We start from the raw sequence: 23,552 nt of genomic DNA, 5'->3' as shown, positions 1-23,552 counted from the left end.
CTTCTGTTCTAATTGGTCTTTGACCTGGTTCCTGACGCTGGGCTTCTGCAAACCTTACGGTTTCCTGAGTGAGGGCTGGTCACTGGAAACCCATAATCAGAAGCTTGGAAATTTCAGTCCCGCCCCTCATTCTCTTGAGAAGGGCAAGGGCTGAAAATGGAGTTAATGATCTCTCACACCTATGTGAAGCCTCCATAAAGTCCCAAAGTACGGGGTTCAAGGAACTTCCACACTTTGGGAGGTTAATGCACCCCAACTCAATGAGGACAGAAACTCCTATGCTTGCTGGGGACCCTCCCAGACCTTGCTCTACGCATCTTATCTGGCTGTTCATCAGTCGTCATATCCATTAATAAACTGGCAAACCAAGCTCTGTGAGATGCTCTAGTAAATTAACTGACCCCAAGGAGAGTGTTGTGGGAACCTCCAATCTATAGCTAGTTGGTCAGAAGCCCAGGTCACAACCTGGGCCTGTGACTGGCATCTGAAGTAGACAGGGGTGGGAGGTAGGAAGAAAGTAGTCTCATGGGATTGAGCCCTTAACCTGTGGGATCTGATGCTATATCTCTGGGTAGAGGGCGTCATAATAAAGTTGAATTCTTGGATATCCAGTTGTCCTAAGAATTGCTTCGTATTGTATGGAAAACCCCATACCAGCGCTGGAAACTTGGGTACCAGAACCCATACAGCTTCATTTTCAAAGAACAGGATGGGAATCTGAACACTGCTTTCTACATTTCCACATCTCCCACCACATCCCCTGCATGCCAGGCTCCCCTCTCACAACTGCATGCTAGTCCTCGTGCTCAGTCACCTCTCCCTGTCCCTGTAGTCCCCTCAGGCCACTGCTTTATATCCAGCTAATGACATCGCTGCCAGAGAAAACCCTGTGGCTCCACAGGTCTACTTCACTCCATACAGACTCAGGAGTGTTGCCTCAGTCAGGCCCCCACAGTGCTGAGCATCCCTATTTCTGATTCTCTTGGTGGCGCTTCCTCATTCTCCATAGACTGTTGCCCACCTCACCTGAAAAAAAACATGTCATGGGGTACAACCTCACTCCATTTCTTCCTCTCCACCTAGAAAATAACCTTTTGTTTTCAGCCCCCTCACCCCACACTAGATTCAGAAAGATCCCCCCCATCCCATGCCCACCTAGGCCCTCCCTTTACCTGCCCTCAGTCCTGCAAGGCCCAGCTCCATCGTCCCCTCTGTCCTTCCTCACTTAAGACTTAAGACAGTCAAGCCTGTCCACCATGAAAACCCATCCTTTCTCTGCTCCCCTGTAGACATACACACCCTCTCTTCCACCTACTTCGAAAGCCCCAAGGTCTGGGTGTGGCTTCTGCACTTGTCAGAGGACTGCTCTACAGTCACGAGTCAGCTCTGAGCAGCCTGGTTCTGATTAAACCCAACAAACTGGACTTCCCAGGGCGCTGGTCCACCACCGATTAGAATGTCTGCGTTCGTGCCCAGGCAAAGAGCTCATTGCAATTACAGTGGGAAAGAATGATTATTAGATTTCTGTGTGGAATAAGGAAGATGACTGTTTTAATCACCATCTATAGGATTTAGACAACAAAGTGTTAATCTGTCAAAGGGGAATCTGTACAAATGCCATACTCCCATGGCTGTTTCAAAAAGTCATTACAAACTCCCAGTTTAGGGGAGATCAGCTCAGTTTCCTGCACGAAGTTGTAGACAGGTTTTCCTCTCTCAGACTAGCAGAAAGCAGTTAGTTAGATTAGCAGACATTTTAGCATCACCTTAACAATAAAATTTTAAAAAGCGTTTAGGAAGATTTGCTACTTACTGAGCACTTGTTTTGAAATTTTTATGTTTTGATTTTTTGAGAGAGAGGAAGAGAGAGAGAGACACTGATTTGTTGTTGCACTTGTTTACGCATTCATTGGTTGATTCTTTTTACGCGCTCTGACGGATCGACCCCACAGCTGTGGAGAATGGGATGATGCTCTAACCAGCTGAGCTCCCTGGCTAGGGTCCGAGTACTTACTTGTTCTGAGGCCCTGTACTAGACAGCTGACATTCATCTTCACAACCCTCACCACAGCCAAGAGAAGGATCCTGGTTCCGTTTTACAGGGAGGGACCAAAGCTCAGAGCAGCACAACAATCTGCTGAGAGACAGCTGCAGCTGTAAGCACAGGGCTGGTTTTGAACCCAGTTTTATGGGCCCCAAACCTGTGCTCTTTCTATACTACCACACAAGAAACATTTCCAATATTTTGTCTTGTAAATACCTCACCGTATGATGCCCAGTACCGACAAGAACCACGTGTCCCAGAGTCCCCAGTACAGTCATGATTTCTTGGTCTGACAGAGGCTGCCAATGCCACCAGCCCTGGTGGCAGAGTTGCTGGAGTTCGGGAAAGTAAGTAAGAGATGCACGTGAGCACTGCCTCACGACTCCCAGCACCGCCTCCCTCCCTCCCCTCAGCCAGCGTGTCTAAAGAACCAACTGGAAGACCCGATGGAGCACTAAAACCCCAATGAACTCCAGCGCACCAGCTTATGGTTGTATCACTTATAAGCAAAGTCAAATTAGGAAGATTCACTTATTTCAGAAACATTCTAATAAAGGACTAGATGAGTTCATATTTTTGCACATAAAATTCCAATTAAAATGTACATGCACAGTACCATGTTATTTTGGTAACACAGGGACACAATTTAATGATTCTAATTTCTTTGTAGTTTTTTTACAAGTCAGGTGCCATAACATTCAAATAATCCATCTTTTAAAAAGCACGTTTACAACATCAAAAGAATTAAGATGAAATATAAACCTTTCTACTTACAGTTTTTATACAGATTAACCAAATCACAGATACCACAAATAAATGTTAAATTGTAACAATATAATGAATAAACATTCAGATTCTTAATAAAATCTTCCTTTAACTTTTTTTAAACTTACCATTATACTAAAGAATCTAGGCAGAGATTTGGGGTACAATACCAAGAAGGCACCAACAGTACAAAGCAGGTACAAAGCAGTTTCGGAACTCTCTCGAGCGCTCTACATGGAGAAACAGCACAAAACGGGCAACGAGCTTTAGGTAAACCTGGTGCAGCCCTACAGAATTCCCTCTGCACGCTCAGTCGTTTCTGAGCCATCCTGCCGAGCTGGGTTACAGGAGAGAACCCACAAATTTACTCTACTGCTACCTGCGTCTCGTCTGCACTATGGGAGTATCATATTTCAAACACCAGCGTAACAATTTTAAAGCACAAATGCTTTAAAAATGTATAAGCAAAAGGATTGCTCAGATTTTCAAAACCACTACATTTACAAAAATATTTCCCTTAAACTTGGGATTACTCCAAAACATTGATTTACAAATATAAAAGTATTATGGAAGGACCCAAAGCATGTGTGCATGTGTGTGTGTATTAACATACTGTTACCACACTATATAAAAGTTACCAATTTAAAAACTGTATTAACATATAAGCAAATAAAGGTAAAACAGTCGCCTTTGAATGGTCTGAATATTACGTGGCACGCGGCGTGGGCAGTATACCAGTGACTCTTTAGAAATAACCACCAATGAACCACGCGTGGCTCCTGAAAGCGAACAGGTGCCGCCACACCTACGCCCGCAGCAGAAGGAATCACTGCAAACACACCGAGCACTCTGCACCGCACAAAGACATGACGACGGTCTTCGCCCCACGCGTCACAATGGCCTGCGTGTCTCCACCACCAGCTCTGAGACCTGTGTCGGCACAGGGCCGCTGTGAGTTCTCTCAAACCCACTGCACTGGCTGGGTAGGCATTTTATTTCACGCTAAATGAAAGGATTGGAATGTTTCAACATGAGTTTTTTTGCTTACATTTTAGACACCAAAAAAGCCATTAGTCTAAATGCTTACGTGAGCTTATGTTCGGTATCACCAACATAAATTTATGAACTAATCTGTACAGTTTTAGAGATGTTAAGAAGATCCAAATGATGAGTCTTTCACACGTAACAGCTGGTACTTTCTCACAGGTACCTTGGTTATGACGATTCTCTGACCTAATCAGGTTTAGCATGATTAGTAAGAAGCACACAACACATGGTTACCATGATTCTAGAATGAGGTTAGTGATTTCATGCCATTCTGACTCCAGGGTACCAGCAAGGAGGATGAAAGAGAGCCCAGTCCCCAAGGATTAGTAACCAAGGCTATGGCTTTCTATGTAGAGAACTGCAGATTGACCTCCTAATAATACTAACATACCATCTAAAAACAAAGAAACAAGAGTAATAAAACCATCAATGCTCCTTTTAAAGTGAAAACTGACTTATCAGAGTATCGAGTTAACAGTCAAATCTGCATCCTGTCAATGCTGTGTGGACCTGGACATGGCAGCTCCGAGCATGGAGGTGACGCTCATGTATTTTAGAGCAAGAATGTGATTCAGATTTCTGAGGATGAGTCAGCTATCCTCGTTTAGCCTGTGAGGCATGAGCATCAGCACCCTGGGCTGAGGCGGGTGGGCCGAGGGATGCTGAGCAGCCCTTCCGAGTGCTCAGCTGTGCCTAGCAACAGCGCTGGGGCACACAGGCAAGCCCTCTTTAGAAAGAACAGAGAATCCAACCTGAGACGTTTGGGCTTCTTCACCAGAGTTTGACAATATTCTAGACCTATGATATGAATAAAGAAACAGGTAAGAACTGATTTCTCTGCTGTGCAAGGAAGAAAAGGGAAAAAATGCTTTCTAAATCATCTCGTGTAACCCAGTGTTGGGGCAGTGCCTGGGTGGGAAGGCGAGGCCCGTGAGCACTTCTGTTCTAAGCACAAACTGAACCTGACTGTCCATTCAGACACGCTGATCCAGAGGAAATCAACACTGAATCTTAACATGAATATGAAGATAGAAGATGTACATTTATTTCCATGAATTACAAGTGCATTTCTGTTCATATTAGCAGGCAGTCTTTATATAACCCATTTTTCATTGCTGTCAAAAATCAAACAAGAAGAGAAATGAAAAGCTAAAAATAGAATTATTCCTAAGTGATTTGCTGAATAGCATTTTCCGTGGAACACAACTCAGAGGTAACAATAGATTTTTCGTTTCAATCATAGGCATGTGGCACTTGGACAGTCATCTCCGCACAGAAAGCTGTAACAGTCATGCGAGGGTACAGTAATTATTGAACAAGGCAAACTTCTCACCACAGAGAGCAGTGGGGGAGTCAAGAGGAGGCACCGCACTGGGACAGAACACCGAGTCAACGCCACAGTGTGCAGTGGCAGGAACAAATACTTAAAGAGATCAGGAAAGTAAGGGACTGAGCTCCGAATATGACTTAGTGCTAGCTTTTTCTGATGGGCTTAGCTCAGCAGTATCAGAAACGTCTGAGAGCACTGGATGACAGAACAGTGCTTCATGTCATGAGCTCGTGAAGGCTTTATTACAAACTGTTATATCGTAGGTTGAAAAATGAACTTGAGATGCTGACATGCTGTAGGAGGAAAAGAATCGTACACTTTCTCATTTAAAGACGCAGTGTTTACCCTCTGCTGAATCCCCAGGCATTGAATGCGGTTACACTGAATGTGGCACACCATGTGAAGCAGCTTGGGGTAAGGGAACCCCTGGGACAGGGCTCCGCCCAGCGGTATCAGGCAGCCTGCTGGCTACTTTCCTCAGCGCCCTGCCGTGACCTTCGTTTCTCACTGAATCCCCAGTGAAGCTGCCAATTTAAAGCTTTTTGCATAAGTCTTGCAAACACTCTGTTCTGCATATAACACATTTTGGCAAGTGTTATACCTCTATAAATGGTACAAGTAACCAAAGTAAATCTACAGAGTGAAGTTGCTGAGTGCAGTACATCATTCTTTTATTTAGAAAAATGACTGAGTTTTCTAAAAGCTGGGCAAACAGCACATACCTTAAAGGTTAGTGGCTACCATGATATGAGAAAAGAGGCTGACAAGTGCCCCCAAGATCCCCAGGATGGGAGCACTTGCTGCAGGCTGCAACGTCATCCCAGGTGTTTCCACGAGTTCCTGCTCTGGGGAAACAATTATGGTGAAAAGGTGAAGTGCAAATAAGGGGCTGTCACTGACTTAAAGTGCCCAAGGTAGTAGCCTTCCCTATCATAAAGTGAGATGCCAGTGACGAGAGCCAACGTGGAAAATGATCTCTGTTGCGACGACGGCATGGGTCAGCAGGGCGTCATGTAAGCAAGGATTCGGGAGAGAGAGGAACCACTGCATCTTTCAAACCAGAAAGCGGTTAGTGACTAAAGCAACGGTAAGCAGTAGGTGCACTGAAAGCACATACTGCCACAGGTCACCAGTGGGTGACCCACACAGGGGTGCCAGGAACAGTTCTCTGGACTGAAGGAGTTCTTTGAAAGCATAAAAGCCACAACTACCAGAAACCGCTCCTCCGAATGGCTCAAAGGAGTCAAGGTGGGTAAGCTGAGACAGGCTGGAGACAGGACCAGGGTCAAGAACTGGGAAGAACACCGATGTCTGAGCGCGTCCAGTCCTCTGAGCCCTTGCCCTATTGAAAAATAAACAAACCTATGAGTTAAGAATGAATCACATTAAAACGTCAGCAGCAGCATTAGGAAAATGTTCAAATGTAAAGAATGAACCATATTAGAGCATCACCAACACCACCATGAAAAACAAAAAGCGAAAAAGAAAAAAAAAGAAAAAAAAACCCAACCCTGTGACAAGGTCATTTTACTTGAAACCACTTCAGGTGTAACATGGCAGTTGTGAAGGGGAAGGGCTGTCTTCACTTTGAAGGCACTTCTCAGACATTTGTTAGAGGATGTTTCGTTAACACTTAGAGGACACACGCTCGCTCACAGGCTGGCTGGCGCCACTGTGCCCAGGACACCTTTTATTAACCACCTACCCACACGCTAATGTGCAAATCAGAGTCTGAGGGTCTCTGTAATATAATACAAAGTAAAAACCTCTTCTCCCTCCTATTCCTAGTAAGTCTCTTTCTCTCTGGATGACCAGGTAGGGCAAGATCAACTACATGGTAGCAGAAGGTGTGTTGTTATTAATGCTCAAGTTTTCTCTGACTGATACAGAAGAACAGCAAAACAAAGTGCTGGTTGAAAGAGTGAGGCTAAACCAGAGACACTGAAGTTAAGAAAAATCTAACAATGGTCAGGGGGGAGTGGGGAGGGGACAGTGAGGAGAGGGGATTACAGGAACTACTATAAAGGACACATGGACAAAATCAAGGGGGAGGGTGGAGGTAGGGGAGGGAGGGGGGTTCAGCTGGGTTGGAGTGGAGGGATGGGGAAAAAAGGCACACAACTGTAATTGAATAACAATAAAAAATTAAAATTATAAAAAGAAAGGAAGAAAGAAAGAGTAAAGCTGGTGGGCCCAGATTCCAGAAAGGCAGGGAACTGTGCCATAGTCCCCACTGGCAGGAGAGGGTTCTGATCACCCAGGCCAGAGGTGATCTGACCTCCAAGACAGTGCCCTGAAAGGCAGCAGGCGGTAACTTGCTGACAGCCTTCACTCATTGCCTACATGTGACAGGGTGTGCCTGGCTCTCCAGGTGTTTGTAAATGGGCCACCTCCAAGAGGTCCACCAGGAGTGTCACTCCATTGAAGTGTAAGAAGCACTTTCCCCCTTCATTATTCTAACGTCTCTATTTTACTTGGAGAAATTACATTCTAAGTCAGATCTACTCTAACCATGTAATAGGCTCATGGTTCTCAACTGTGAGGTCAGCCGCTGGAGGGCCAGTTAAGACAGACTGCTGAGGCGTGGGGTGTAGACAGACCACACTTTTGAGAACCACTGCCTAAGGCATCCAACTGTATGTAATGAATTAACTTCACCCCTAGGTCTCTCTTAGTTTTGTATCATCCTTGGGAGACACGAAAACACTGCCCCTCAAACATGTTCTATGCTGTTGGTTCTGATGAGGAAGCATGGCTGAGATGGCCAGGAAGGTAACCAAATCTGTCAAAATGCAAACGAGAGATTTTCTCCTTTGAGACCCTTACTGGTGTGAAAGGTTGGCTATTATGATGACGTAGCAAAATGTCACTATGCTATTTCACAAGTGCTTTCAGATGGATGACTTTTGTCTGCCACTCAAAATTCAGGACAGGAAGGGTGGATGTTACGGCCCAAGTGTGTGATGAGGAGACAGGCTCAGATATGGGACAAGACCTCCACCTAGAAGTACGCCATTTGGAACTGCAGCCAAACACAATGACTGTAAGTCAGTTGAGATCTTGGAAACTTCCTTTCAGATACATGAAAAAAATAAGATGGGTCAAACAGATGAACAGTTATATGAGAAAATAAGCAAAGTAAAACATTAATCATAGAATCTAGGTGGTAGAAATATGGGTATTTACAGTACAATTTTCAACCTTTCAGAAGCTTAAAATTGTCATTTAAAAAACACTGGGAAAAAAAATCAGGCTATAGGCATGTACTGTGCCTTCTGTGACTCTGGAGGAAGTGACCTAAACACAGAGAGACAGCCTTTAGAACTGGGGTGGACCCTGGGTGGGGCCTTGGTCCTTGTCTGTTAATTGGGACTTCAGGAGGCATCTAGACAGCAGCCATGTCCTGTGGCCCCAGAGACACCCTTGCCTTCATCTTGCTCCCTGTGTTTACTGCACTGCTTCTCCAGCAGCCTGGCCAGTTGCCCCATGGGTTCCTGCTCTCCGTGTTTCCCAATACCTTATTGCCCCAAGTCACCTGCCCTAATGCTTCAGGACCTGAAACTACGTTCAGGGGAAAGGCAGGCCTCTTGGAAAGCCTGGGCTTCAGCCTCTTCATTGCCTGGCTTTTGTGGGGCTCCCATGACGGCCTGTCTCCCTGGCTCTATAATGCATGTCCCACCAGCAGAGTGCCCCCTTTGCAGCACTGTGATGTTGGCCCACCTCAATCTTTGCAGCCCGTACCCACCCATGATACAGCATTCAGCTCCTTGTTGTCTCCCATGTCCAGCCATCAAACTTTGGGAAAGCAAAGCCTGGGTCTTACTTGTACTCCTCTTCCATTTCCCTAACCTGGCTCCAGAAAGTGCTCAATGGTGATTAAACGAATGAAGACGAACTGATAACTATGTCAACCCAAGATGCTCTTTTACACTAAAAACATGCATGACAGTTCTGCCCCTCCTAGACCGTGTGATCTTTTGAGGTCATGTTCAAGTCTCACTTGTTATGCTCAGTCGGGTATCTAACACAATCTGGCTCAGAGTAAGCTGTCTGCATGTGTGCACTGAAACAAGAAGTCGGGGAAAAACGGAGGCCACCAGCTGGCTTCAGTGAAATGGCCTGTGAAAAGGACTGTGAATGAAGCAAGTCAACGGGCACTGCTCAGGTCAATTTTCTAGGCGGGGGGTCAGCGAACCTGCTCTGTAAAAGGCCAGGTAAAACTTTACTCACAAGACCCAGTGGTAGCCGATCTGAGTGCAGGCAGTCTGACCTTGTGCAGACATGGGGAGGGAAGAGCAGACTCTTGGGAAATCTTGAGACTGTTCATCCTACTGTGAGCACCGAGCAGAGGGGCCAGGAAGGAAGCCCCATGGGGACTGACTTTCTATCAGCAAGTGACTGTGTAGACTGTTATACGTAACAAATGCGTCAACAGGTTGCCATACCTGTGAGCGGTGCAAATGTAAATGAATTCAGCTCTCACTAGGCTCTCCTGTCCTCAGCCCCCTGCTAACCTCTCCTTCCTTCTCATTCAGACTCTCCCAAGGGCAAGTTTATCCGAGCACAACTGTTGCCCTTAGGTAAGCATGGGTTTCCTCAACCCTTCACGTGCTCTGAGTGTGTCTTTTAGGGTGTGTCCAGTGGTAACATAGGCTAAGAAAGGGCCTAACAGTGCCAGCATCACTCCCTCCAACCCCTGGCTGCTAGGTTTAGAAAATTCGGAGTCTTTCAGACCTTTCCTCCATTCTCCTGAATTCACTACTTCTCTCCACACAGCCCTAGTCTGAGCCTAGTCATTTGGTCTGTTTTGACCTCATCTCCCACCCAGACTTCTCTCCCAACCCTCCCTGCTTTGGTGTCAGCCTTCTGGAAGTACCATTTTCCATCCCCCAAACTAGCAGAGTCCATACCCCGCCTGTTCCCGGCCCTCTTACTCTGCACGGCTCTCTGAGGTTGAGCTGGCCATGTCTGTTCTCAGCTCTTTTCTACCCTTTCCTTGCTTGTCCTGTCCTTAATGATGGGGCTGGAAATCTGTCAACTGCACTGCTGGAATTCCTTGGTGGCTGGCCTCTGGGGAGATTCTGCCAGTGCAGGCAATGAAAGAAAAAAGCCATGCTTCCTTTCCCTTTCTGCTCCTAATGACACATGGCTTTTTAGGAGGAGTGGCTTCTGGGTTTTAGAAGCATTGGCTGGTGATGGTTTCAGGTCCTCAAGCTCCCTCAAGTCAGTGGTCATACAGGCTCCTGACCCCTCTTCAGTGATAGTGATGCTCTAGCAGACGCAGTGGCAGCAGGTGCCTAGCACCCTGCCTTGTGTGGTGATCAGAGCTCCCGGATAACACCACTTTCCTTCTTGCTCCTTTCGCTGAAGACTCGGGACAGCTTTTGACAGTTACCAATCTGCAGGTCACCCCACCTCCCTCTTTTTGCTCTCCAACCATTCAAATGCCTTCTGACTAGTCCCATGCCCTCTGTTTAAAACACCTCAACCCTGATTGGTGTGGCTCAGTGGATTGAGTGCTGGCCTGTAAACCAAAGGGTCACCGGTTGGATTCCTAGTCAGGACACACAGGCATGTGGGTTGTGGGCCAAGGCCCTAGTAGGGGGTGTGTGAGAGGCAACCACACACTGATGTTTCTTTCTCCCTCTTTCCCCCTTTCTCTAAAAATAAATAAATAAAACACCTCAAGCACCTTCTGCTTTCGAGCCTGGATGCGGCCCAACAGAAATCAACCAGGGATCAACCCTCAGCCTGAGCCACTGCCCCCAGGCCTCATTATATCAAAATGAAAGGGACAGGGCACGAGAAAATGGAACAGAGATCCAGCTACGACACTCCCAAACGCAGACCTCTGCAGAATCCGCTGTTCCATCACGTCACCAGGGTGGGTGGCTTCCTATTCCAATACAAGCACAGGACCCCTGGGCCGCTTGTCTGCACTCTGCACAAGATGCCACTGCCTGCCACAGGACACCTCCAGTCCCTCCATGCCAGACTGTCTGAAGCATTTCCCCAGCAAATGTTTCAACTCTTGGTTGTAATTCTTTACTTCACTGTTCTCTTCTACAGAGTTCTATCATAAGCTCTACTCCCTTTCCTCTTCCATATATTCTCTAAAATCAAGATTTGCATTTAATTTTTTTAAGAACTTATTTTTTTAAAAACCTACCAATACCCCTGTATTGTCCATCACATCTTCCAATCTAACCTTATGAAGCTTCCATGAAGGCCCATGGATATCCCTCTTTCTTTTAAATAACTTTTAATTTGTATACTTGCTCCGTCACTAGCACTTATTATACAGTCAAAGCTCCAGGTACCTGACAACTTTAAGATCTGTATCCTGGCTGGAATCTAGCAGTCTCTTCAAAAATGAGTTCTTTGAGCTTCTCCTTAGGCAAGTCATCCAATTCCATGTCAAACTTGAATGGTGCTTCAGCGATGGGCTTTAAGAGAAAACAAAATGTTTAGTAGACAGCAGTTGTTATGGCTAAGGAAATTGTTTATTGATTCTTAAAATGACTATGGCTTAGAAATTTATACAAGACTGATGTCTACTAAAGACTGAGAACTACGGTAAGTATCTGGGTACTTGTGCCCCAGATGCCGGAGAGTGCACTTCCTGTGAGTTCTTAATAAATGGGCTGGGAGCAACTGAATAGTGTATTCATCTAACCTTGTCCCAGAATAATTTTCAAATGTTTTAAGGCACTGAAAGTTAAAAATCACAGAAATTTGATGCCGTAGGGGTAGTGGTGATGGTATCTTTATAGAATCAAAACCCATGCTAATCATGGATGCATTTGATTAAATACATCACAGTATCTTTATATGTAGAAACATTATGGAACTGTTAAACATGCAGCTGAAAGAATGATTAATATCACAGAGAAATGCCCATGTTTGTGTTAAGCAGGATGAACCCTATTTTATTTTAAATTTAGATATAGAAATATAAGACTGGGTGGGACAAACTCCAAAATTTTAGTAATAGTAACTGTAACAAAACTACAAAGTGATCTTCCTTGTATTTTTCCTGCAATTTTTTTAGTGCTCTCTATAAATAACCAGAAAACTTTTTAAGTATAGATTTGAACTATTTGTCAAAGAACCCCTAATCACTTACAAAAAAATGAAGTTAGTCAATATTATGTATATTTTGATTTTTAATTAACCTCCAAATAATGCTACGTTATAGAACTAACCTAACAATGATACCAGTTGTTGATCACTGGATGCCTAGTAGTTATTCATGTATTTCTCATACCAGAGCGTTAGGGGACAGAAACGTGGACTCCAAACTCTGTACTAACCTTTGGCCTCTTGAAAGGGAGAAAAGGATTCGTGTCCGTTAGAGAAAATCAAATGGCCAGCCCTCCCTAACGGATGACTCTGGGTGGGATCACACTAAGTGTCCCACCTACGCCATCCTTCTAATCCTCCCAACCTCCAATATCCAGGATTGGGGTACTACCCAATCTTGGATATTGGGTAGCACCCCAGCTTGTGATTAGAACACAGGGCCTTTGGAAATCTCTAGCTCATAGGGCTAACAAGGGCTCCAAAAGGTATACTCTCAACTAGTTCGCTGTTATTTACTATGTTGTAGGTGTCTTTGCAAAATGCCTTAATTATTTCTGGATGGGATAAAGGTGGAAGGGGAACCTGATTAATGAATACTTCCTTCCTTCTGATTTCTTCTTTCTCTTTCATTCATCAGCTGTTGGCTTTTATAGTTTTTCCTCTCCTCTTCCATTTTCCCCTTTAATTTTAATAAATTCCTTTTGGCTCTCCCTCTTTTTAAAATAGGAGTGTGAAGGCTTGTTTTCTACACATAGGATCCTCTACTAGAAACATCTCAACTTTGGTTCACAATTGCATTTTTCTCTGCTATCTTTATAGCTGGATGTCCAGAAGGTCTGGAGAGCTGTCACACTGACCTCTAAATTCATCATTTCTAACCACAATAGGCTCTAGTGTCCCCATCTTCAGGGAGGCACACCAGACAAGAAGTCACCAAGCTACAGCGGGAACTGTGCAGGCTGACCTCCCAACCCCTCCCTCTGTGACAGCCTCTCCTCAGGGCTGGCACTTTGGTTCAGGAGTTTCTTCCTGCCACAGATTACAATTGTCTCTAGTACTGAACCCCTTCCTTATCTGTGCCTCCCTTTATCCATCCCCGCCCCACCTCTGCTGCAGGGGGCCTGGAAGAAGTGTTTGAAAGTAAAAGGGCCTTAAGAGAATGGGGAGAAGTTTCAAGCTGTGCTCACACAGCTAGGCCTCCAGGCTGAGGATGATGGCATGGTGGGAGGACCAGATAAGTCACCCATAGCACCTCTCAGGATAATTTAAGCGTGACACCTGGGCCCCTCCTGATTGGGCCTGCTGCTGGCTCAGACATGTCCCTGCAGAAGCAGCTAGGAAGACAGGCTCTTACCTCATCACTTGGGTCATAATACTGCTCCAGATATGGGTGGGCCAGCGCCTGTTCCACCTCAATCCTCTTGTGAGGGTTAAAGGTCAACATTTTGTCCAGTAAATCCAGAGCTACAAAGACAAAGGTTTTGCAGTGGTGAGAAGCCAAAGGAATAAAAACTGAAATACTTTCCATTTCCTGTTTAAGTAAAATGACCCCGAAACAGTTGAGCTAAGCATTGCCTTAGGGAGAAGAGTCAGCACACTGGGTGCCTATTATATTTCTGAGCTCCTTGAGTATGTGACCATCAGACAACTGCAGACCCAGACCCAGAAAGGTGATCAGCCAAGGACTGAAAGTGTCAGAACAAAATTCAAACCCAAGTCTGCCTACTACACCTGGACTTTTTCCTAAATCACTACTCTGCTTCGTAGGTGTCAAAGCAATAACTTCATGTATGTCCTTCTTTCAAGTCAACTCCAAAGTGACTTCTGCAATGGTCAGTTTATCTTTCAACACACAAAGATCTCCAAGGTTACAGAAGAAAATAGTCACTTGTTCTCCTAGGTGCTTTTAGCCTCCTCTGCCCAGGTCCTGGCTGAGAGTCACGTGTGAAGCACAGGTACCGGGTCTACTTTGCAGCTTGGCGTCTTTCTCCAGGGCCCCAAACTAAGCGTATTCTCTTGATCTGACCAAAGGCAGCAGCTGAACATTTCTTTCATGTTGAGAGTGTAGCAGTGGGAAGCATGTGTGGCAATAGGAATGAGACAAGGGATGCGTGGCTAATGAACAGTTTATCCCGGTGGACTCCATACCCAGTGTCTAGGGACCACCTCAAGCCATGAGGGTAGCCAAAGGGCATGGCTAACTGCAGCTGGGACAAGGACTACAGGAAATGTGATAGAATACTTCCTGTTTTTAGTATCAGGAGTAGACTTCAATGAGAAACACTTATTGTTCTGGTAAACAGGTAGCAAAGGGGGGATTCTTTTTAAAATGTCTTTTATTTAATGATGCTCAGACCAGTGGTTTCAATTTAAGCAGCATGTCCTTTCTTTAAATCCTAAAAGGAGCCCCAAGACAGGAAGTAGACAAAAAGTTACCTAAGCCTCTCGTAAGTCCTAGCTCACAGCCCTGAGACACCCCTGAAAAACCCAAGGGCCTCGAGGATCAAGTCTGAAAGTCTACTGCAAGTTTGAAAAACAATACATATTTTTAGAAAATGCAGTGATAACAACAACAACGACAAAAACAGTCAGATGCATCAACCAATGAAACAGTGATAATTAGGTTATCAACTGCATCCACGTGCAAATCAGCACATGCCAATGAGTTCTAAGAGTAGAATGGTAAAGGAAAATCATTTTACTCATTCAGTCACTAAAAGTATTTTCAGCCCTGGCTGGTGTGGCCCAGTGGATTGAGCGCCAGCCTATGAACCAAAGGGTTGCTGGTTTGATCCCAAGTCAGGGCACATGCATGGGTTGCAGGCCGGGTGTTTGGTTCGGGGCATGCAAGAGGCAACCCGTAATGTTTCTCTCAAACGTCGATGCATCCATCCCTTTGTCCCTCCCTTCCCATCTCTCTAAAAATAAATAAATAAATAAAAATCTTAAAAAAAAAATTTTTCAATCCTTGAGAGCAGCAGGCCAGTACACCTTCTGAAGTGGCTGCTGATGTGCCAGTAAGACAACCTCAAGAGAGCAGGTGGAGGGCTGAGGAGGCACCTAACTGCCTGACTTCACTCAACGGAGTGTGTATGTGCGTGTGCATGCTTTTGCACGCTCACTTCTGACTCCAACTTGTGACTTCCCTTGTTGCATGTTACCCTTCTTGATCTTCAAGACAATTAAAAAGATAACAATGTGGTAAACCACATGGTTGGACATAAGAAATTCCACATAATAAGGAATTTTTCTCATGTTCATAAAATGAACTTTAAGTTTTTTTTTTAAACCACATAAAATGAATTTTTGCCTCTACCAATAATCTTTTGAACACACACAAGTGTACCTTAGAAAATCAGGCAACAACAACATTTTGCTCTACAGGCTAGAAGACTTTTCAGAGCAGAGGAGGCTCTCGGGAATCCGCACATTTCGGGCTTTGACTGAAACAGTGGGCAGCAGCAGAAGAGGTGTTCATTCCTGCAGCTGCGACGTGGGGTCTGGGGCCCACAACCAGCCTGCATTTCCGAGGAGGCTCTATTGAGGGTCAGGACAGTGCAGCACAATGGTCAAGAACTCAGGCATATATATCTTGCTCAAATCTGAGTCCCATGGAATACCAGGTAGCTATGTGAACACATGACACACCCTTTGCTGAGTAAGTTTTAGAGTCTTATCTGTAACACAGGCAATGAGATCTAACCTCATTTCCTGTGACCAACCACCCCTCCTCCAAAAGGGCTCATAGACATTTCTCCAAGCACTGTGCTGAGATTAGAAGTCATTTGCCCTTATGCCCAATTAGACACCATCTGTGTTAGGAAAAGTCCAGGTGGCCACAGTCCAATTCTAACAGCATTATTTCTACATGGTGGGGGTGGAGGGGGGAGTACTTTCCCACTTCAAGGCACCTAGATAATTGCCGTTTAAGCATTTCTAAAACAGATCTGTAAGGGTTTTTTTAAAATTTTCTTTTCTTTAAAAGATTTTATTTATTTTTAGAGAGGAGAAGGGAGGACGAACGAGAGGGAGAGAAACATCAATGCGTGGTTGCCTCTCGCATGCCGCCCACTGTGGACCTGGCCCACAACCCAGGCATGTGCCCTAACTGGGAATTGAACCAGCAACCCTTTGGTTTGCTAGCTAGCGCTCGATCCACTGAGTCACACCAGCCAGGGCTGTTAGTGTCATTAAATTAAAGAATTCTAGGCCCTTAATCTTCCAGGTACAATTTCAAAAAATAAATTTTTTTGGCTACTAGAAAAATAACTGAATCTCTAGCCTCCTTGTACTCCAAGTACCATTTCTGAATTATTCACAACTACAGAAGGGGAAAAGGAGAGAAATGGGAAGCAGCTGGCAGGTGCCAATGCCAGTTAGAGAGGCCTCCCTTCTCCCACGCCACACAGCAATCCATTGGCACCACTCAGATGGCATGAATCACACTGCCTGTGTGTACATGTCCTTGGATACAGGTTTTATTTCTCCTAAAAGACCTAAGTCCCTCCAAGGCTGACCATGATCTCTGACTCTCCCTGGTGCCCTCAGAATCACACCTTCTCTTTAGCTTCAGTGGGTGCTTAGCAACATAACCCCACCCTTCTGGCCCATCAGGCTTTTTTCTTCCCCGAGTAGCCCAGACCCCACAGCGGGTCACCTGACTGGCTCTCTACTGCCAGGCTTTGAGTCCACCTCACCTATCCTGCACAACCGATCCTGGATCAAGGCTGCAATCTGTCACTTCCAGCCTCAACACAAGTTTCTTAATGGAGCCCAAGAAAAAGACTTAGCTGTGCAAACTGTGTCACCACCACTTTCTGACCACAGAATCCTACTCATAAATGACTGTTGATAATCAACTTCAAAAGGCAGCTATTTCAGCTCCTTAATTCAAACTGCACCAGCACTTTCCTTGAGAAGACCACAGCGTTCATGTGGCAGACAAGTTCTATGTGTACTTCACATTTTGTCATATAGAACATTAATAAGACATGTGTGAAGAATGGGGTTCAATAAAGCAGTACTGCTCCAACGAGGACATTCTTACTGGCTGGCTTGGTTTTTGGCTGTGAGGGCATGGCATTCCCACCACCTTGCCCTGTGCTGAGGGCCGGCAGTCTTGCTCACCACTGCTTCTGCACCAAGAGTGCAGATGGCAGCACAGAGAAAAGGGTAACAAATACCTTGGTGTTATTATAAAAATAGTGTCGTCCTCACAGACACCCTAAAAAGCCCTGGAGACTTTTTTTTTGAAACCTCATGAAGGCCACCAACAGCTCTAGGAAATCTCTAGCAGCCTGTTCTCCATTCTAAGATTCTTCTCAACTCGCGTGTGCGGCTCAAATCATGACGTTCCTGTCTCCAGGCCCTCATTACTCTCAGATCTTACTGAGGGTGCTAATGATAAAACTGAGACCCCCGGGAGTGACCTTCCGGGATGTCCCTCAACCCAGATCCGCACACATACTCACTGTGGAAAGAGGAGATCCTCTTGCTAATTAAAGCCAATCTCTGCAATGTGTGGCCTTGTCACAACCAGTGCCCCTCACCTAAACCACTCATTTCTGCCTCCACTTTCCATTTCAAACTTCCTACATACGCTAATGTTGGATCTACTGCTATGTGGTCACCAACGACCTCTTAATTGGAAGCCTCTCTGCTGCATGGAGACTACTGAACATGTCCTCTTGACTGTAATGCCATCTTCTACTTCTGTGAAATATTTATTGTACTAGTTATTTTTTTGTTCATTTTCTACAGCCTTCAAGAGTTGCTAGTCCACTGCCCACTGAAGGTTCGTGTATCTAGCTTTTTATACATCTCCTTCTATCCTCTCAGCATCTTGCATGATTTCAAATGCCATGTGTTAAATAACTCCCAAATCTATCGTTAGCCTAGAACTCTCACCAAGCTTCAAATTAATAACCCTCCATGGGTAATTAAAAAGGATATAGCTTATGATTACATTTACAACATACATTTATAGGGACAATAACAGTCTAGAAGCTTTTCAAACAGTAGGTTATATGAGAAATGGAGAGACCTCCTATATAGACTACATTGTTTTTAAATAAAAAAAAATAAATATAGGTGAAGGAATAAGAACAGAATTCCGCAACTTTTTTTCATGCAGAATCCCTTGTCTCTTTTCATCTGTTGGCTTTGCTTGCCAGTGTCCACTGCCCTCTGACCACACGGAGATGCACTTGACATGGGGGGCCCTCAAGCTTGACCACACTCCTCAGCTGTGCTGTGGGAATGGTAACGCTGGCTTGGCCAGTCACCTGGGTGGGTACAAACAGGCAGTGAGTACTGGCCCATACTTGGCCTGAAATGACCAGGAAATCTGTCAGTGGAGCTGCTGGTGGCCATCCTGTGACCCTAAGAAAGAGATTAATAGGAAAGAGCACAGAGGAAGGCAATCCTGAAAGAAAGAGTCCAGGTTCCAGTCAAAGTGACTGTTTCTAGGAATCCCAACATTATTGGGCTTGTCAGTTATGACAGCCAGTAAAGTCCTTCTTCAGGCCCAAGTCAGTTAGCAGTAGGTTCTCGTTATGTGGAACTGAGGACTCAAATGGCTGCCCCTTGAATCTATGTCACCCCGGCTCCCTCAGCCCCATCAATCGATGGTAACCACTGCTAATCTTTTGACATGTTGTGTAGACTTTTCCATGTGTTTTCTTGTACATAATTGAGATCAGAGCATATATTATAAATGCTGTATTATTTACCCAGTAAATATTGATCATTAGTATTTTCCCATGTTATAAAAAACTTTTTACAAAAAGTCACTTTGACTTTTAATATTCCTTTCAGTGTATGCATCATAATTCACTCAACCATTCAGTAAGTATTTGTTATTTAGTTTGTTTCTACTGCCTAACAGGTGGCTTAAATTTAACAAGGCACAAACTAAATTCTCAAATGCTACCCCTCAAGCTGCTCCTCCTATAGTTTTCCTCATCTCGTGAGAAGAGAAATACCAATGTGTAGCTGCCTCTCATGTGTTCCCTACTGGGGACCTGGCCCATAACCCAGGCATGTGCCGTGACTGGGAGTCGAACTGGCAACCCCTTGGTTCACAGGCCAGCACTCAAACCACTGAGCCACACCAGTCAGGGATCATCTTGGAATTTATTATGATTCTGTAAATTTCTTAATTGGTGTAATTTCTATAATTGTGTTCTTGTCCCTGCTCATTTATTTATCCAATGAAGTCTTAAGATTTCTCTCAGCTCTTTATACACTAATTATTAATGATAGTTCTAACATTAATTACTGGTAATTCACTTAACCCTCCCAAATTATGCAATCTGTCCCAATTTGAGATGAGGAAATTGTGAAACAGAGAGGTTAATTAACTTTTCAAAAGTGTGAAACCAATTCTAGTGCACACAGCTTAACCACTATGCTGTGTGCCTTCGAAACGACAGGATAGGACTCCTTTAAAATCTTATTCAATTTAGAACATTTTATATCTGTTGTCCACACCTGATCTATCTAATCTATTTTAAGTTTTAAAACTTTTATGTAATCACATCCACCATGTTTGTTTGTTTTCTTTGTTTTTAAACTTTACAGGAATATAGTCGTTCTCCATGCAGAGATTAGAAAAACACTGAATGTTCCATTAATACTGTTAGTTTTTAACAGTATAATTTTTTAAATGTATTTAATCATTATTCTTTTGGATTTATTTTTGATGTGAGTAATAATTTAAATTGATTTTCTTCCAAATAGCTATTCAACTAGCCCAGCACCATCTGCTGAATAATAATCATTTCTTCCCCCTCAAGACTTTAGAGAGAATCTTAAGCTAGACTCGACTCCTTTGAAGAAAAATCTATACTGCTACTGGTTCTAGGGACTCAGCAATCAGAAATTCCCAACAAACATGAAAAAATATTCATTCCCACTCTTAATTAAAGAAAAAACAAATTAAAACACCACCTCTCTCCCATTTGGCTGGCAGACCCAAAAGTTCAATACCCAGCCAGAATTGCTGGAACAAAAGACATGTGATGGAATTGCCAAACTGTCCTCCAGAGAGAGTCGACCAATTTACACTCCACCAGCTGGCTCTGAGAACATCCGTTTCCCCACAGCCTCGACCACACAGTGGGTTATCAAACTTACTGATGCTTGCTACTATGATGAGTGGGGGGAAAAAAATGACTTTTCAAAGTTCATATCTTATATGATGAGTAAAAATGAGTACTATTCTATATATATGAGACATTTACACTTCCTTTTCTGTGAACTGTCATTAACCAAACTTAAGTGCACTAATATTTCAGCTTGAAAAGTTTTAATTTCTTGAGTTCCCTGAGGTCTCCATTCATTTCTTTACGTCATTTTCATATAAATCTAGACTGAGTTCCCTGTAGGCAGGCTCTTAATCTGTCTTACTGCTATTGTTTTATGTCCAAGGCTTAAAACCCTTGATGGCATAAAACAGACACTCAGATCTATTTATTAAGCAAACAAGTGCATGTATGTAATAATAAAAAACAAAACAAAAAAACTAGAAACAACCCGGAGGCAGATTAAATGTGGCCACAAATTCTTTAAAGCTCCTCTCATCAACGGGTGAATTTATTTCCTCACTTCTTAAATCTGGAGTGAACTTGTGATTTGCTCTGATCGAGAGAATGTGGCAGAAGTGTCTGCTGTTCTGAGACCTGGCCTTGAGAGATCTCGCAGCTTCTGCTCTGGCTCCTTCGGAATATTTCTGCCATCATGAAAGGCCCAGGCTGCGCTTGTGTAGGGTGAGAGGTGAATCAATTGCAAGACACTGTGAGGCCACCTTAGATCATGCAACTTGAGGTGAGCACAGCAGACCCACCCAACTGCGTACAGCCTAATGGTCTTATGAACAAATATGCAGTGGCCGTCTTGAGGCCTCGAGTTGTAGTGTGGAGTGGTTTGTTATGCAGCAATAGATAACTGATGTAAACTTTTATGTCCAATATAAGACTGGCTAAAGACATTATGGGTCATCCCTATTAGGAAACACTGTGGTCATTCTTTATAACTACAGAGTGGAAGGATGTCCAAGATACATGAATGAAAAAGTTTCAGTTTTGTGAGATCTCAGATCTAGAACCACAAATGCCAGTGATAAAACCCTGTGATACAGGTTCTGTACCTCACAACTCTGTGGTACATGTACTATTAGGAACCCTACTTTATAAATGGAAAAAATCGAGTCCCAGAGAGGTTAGTCTGTTCAAAGTTCACATAGTTAAGTTGCTGAGCTATGAATGAATGAAACCAGGCAGTCTGGCTGCAAAGCCTGTGCTCCTAACACATGATGCTCTACTGTTCGCTCTAGCACCACCAATGCCGTTTCTCCACTTTAATCTATTTATAGTCCTTCCCTGCTTCATTGTATTCATCCAAAACCTACATTTCAAAATTAACTTTCTGGATTTTAGTGGTGTTCATTATTATCTGAATAGAGCAATCTCAAAGTTCATAACCTTAACATAAGGAAAGTAAGCTTTAAAAAGCCTTATAAATAGTCTTATACAAAACTCATGACTAACTACAGAAAACAGTAAGAAAACAAGCAGGAGGAAAGCCTGGAAGGTCTACTTATCACGATGTCTTAATTATGCAGTTTTGATACATACACACCTTTTTAAAAAGGCAAGTCAGGAAACAAAATTTAGTTAGCATGCTTGGGGCAATGTAATAGTCACATGCTGCACGATGACATTTCAGGCAACAAAGGACCACACGCGCAATGGGGCGTACCTTCCGTACAGCCTAGCTGTGTACTGCACCATCCAGGTGTGTATGCAAACACACTTCATGATGCTCACACAATGACAAGAAATCACCTCATGATACACTTCTCAGAATGTGTCCTTGTCATTAATGGGCACATACTGTGTACAAGTCATGTATCAGTAACATGCACAATTATGTGAAGTTCCAAGTTTTAAAATCCGACAATTTCTAACTAGGCAGAGGCTATGCACACATTGGTACAGCAAAATGTTACAGGTTATGTTGGGATTCTGGTAATTAAAGAGTATTTTTTATCCTCTTACCTATTCTTTCTAAACTTTCACACTGACTACCATGATAATATACTACCTTTCTATCAGAGATTTTATTTATTTATTTTTTAAAGATTTCATTTACTTATGTTTAGACAGGGGGAAGGGAGGGAGAGAGAGAGGGAGAGAAACATCAATGTGTGGTTGCCTCTTGCACGCCCCTAACTGGGGACCTGGCCTGCAACCCGGGCAAGTGCCCTGACTGGGAATTGAATCAGCGCCCCTTTGGTGTGCAGGCCGGTGCTCAATCCACTGAGCCACACCAGCCAGGGCTGTATCAGAGATTTTTAAAGGATAGTTCCTTCTACATCTAGAAGAAATTCAATTTTAAACACCAAGTGTTTCTGAACCTTAATTCAGTTTAACACAGGAAACAAATTCAGTATCTAAGCAGACCAGTTGTTAAAATTGAAAAAATACACACATGAGCTGGCTGGTTGTGGCTCATTTGGTTGAGCAGTTGTCCTGCAAACTGAAAGGTCGTCAGTTCAATTCCCTTTCAGGGCATGTATGCAAGGCAGACAACTGATGTTTCTCACAGCAATGTTTCTCTCCCTCTCTTTCTCCCTCCCTTTCCCTCTAAGAAAAAATAAAAAATCAAAATAAAATAAAATGTTCTATTTCTAAATACTGAAAATATTAAAAAAAATACACATACATAAAATAACAAAAATTAGAAAAAGCTACTTTCAACAGAAGACTGGATGAAAATATTATAAAATCATTAAAGATAAACTAGATGTATATACTGACATGGAACAATACTCAAGACAATTCCATTAACAATGACCTCTAGGAATAATTACTTAGGGAAAAATACACAGATGTATGGAGATAAAGAAAAATATGGAAGGACAAGTGCAAGGTACAAGCAAGCCACTCTCTCTCTCTCTGGTTCCCTTTTCTGATTCTCTCTTTCCACTTTTAAGGACTGTCGTAATGACATTAGGCCCACCTAGATAATCCAGTATGATCTCCCTATCTTAAAGTCAGCTGAATTCCCCTTTGCCAGGTAGTCTAACATATTCAAAACTTGGCAATTAGGATGCAGACGACATTGGGGGTGGGGTTATTATTCTGCCTACTACAGCTTTATATAATAGTATGAAGTTAAAAAAAAATAGCTAATATATTTAACAAATACATGTTAAGTAAGAATAAAGTATAATACAATTATTAAACAAAGTTAACTTAAAAATATCAAAGAATAAAATCT

General features: G+C 43.6%; 1 protein-coding gene across 1 annotated transcript in view; it reads right to left on the bottom strand.

The window, feature by feature from the left end:
- Nucleotides 1–4,879: 4,879 nt before the first annotated feature.
- Nucleotides 4,880–23,552, bottom strand: part of MAPK1 (mitogen-activated protein kinase 1) — a 75,458-nt gene continuing 56,785 nt past the window's right edge. The window contains exons 7-9 of the mRNA XM_053927713.1: nt 13,624–13,733; nt 11,507–11,632; nt 4,880–6,528 (exon numbers count right to left, since the gene is read on the bottom strand). Coding sequence (XP_053783688.1) covers nt 11,516–11,632; nt 13,624–13,733 — 227 coding nt within the window. The 3' untranslated portion in view covers nt 4,880–6,528; nt 11,507–11,515. The remainder of the gene's footprint in view (nt 6,529–11,506; nt 11,633–13,623; nt 13,734–23,552) is intronic.

This window comes from Desmodus rotundus, chromosome 7, assembly GCF_022682495.2.
Source record: "Desmodus rotundus isolate HL8 chromosome 7, HLdesRot8A.1, whole genome shotgun sequence".
NCBI classification, from domain to species: Eukaryota; Metazoa; Chordata; class Mammalia; order Chiroptera; family Phyllostomidae; genus Desmodus; species Desmodus rotundus.
This window is presented reverse-complemented; position numbering and strand designations above follow the sequence as displayed.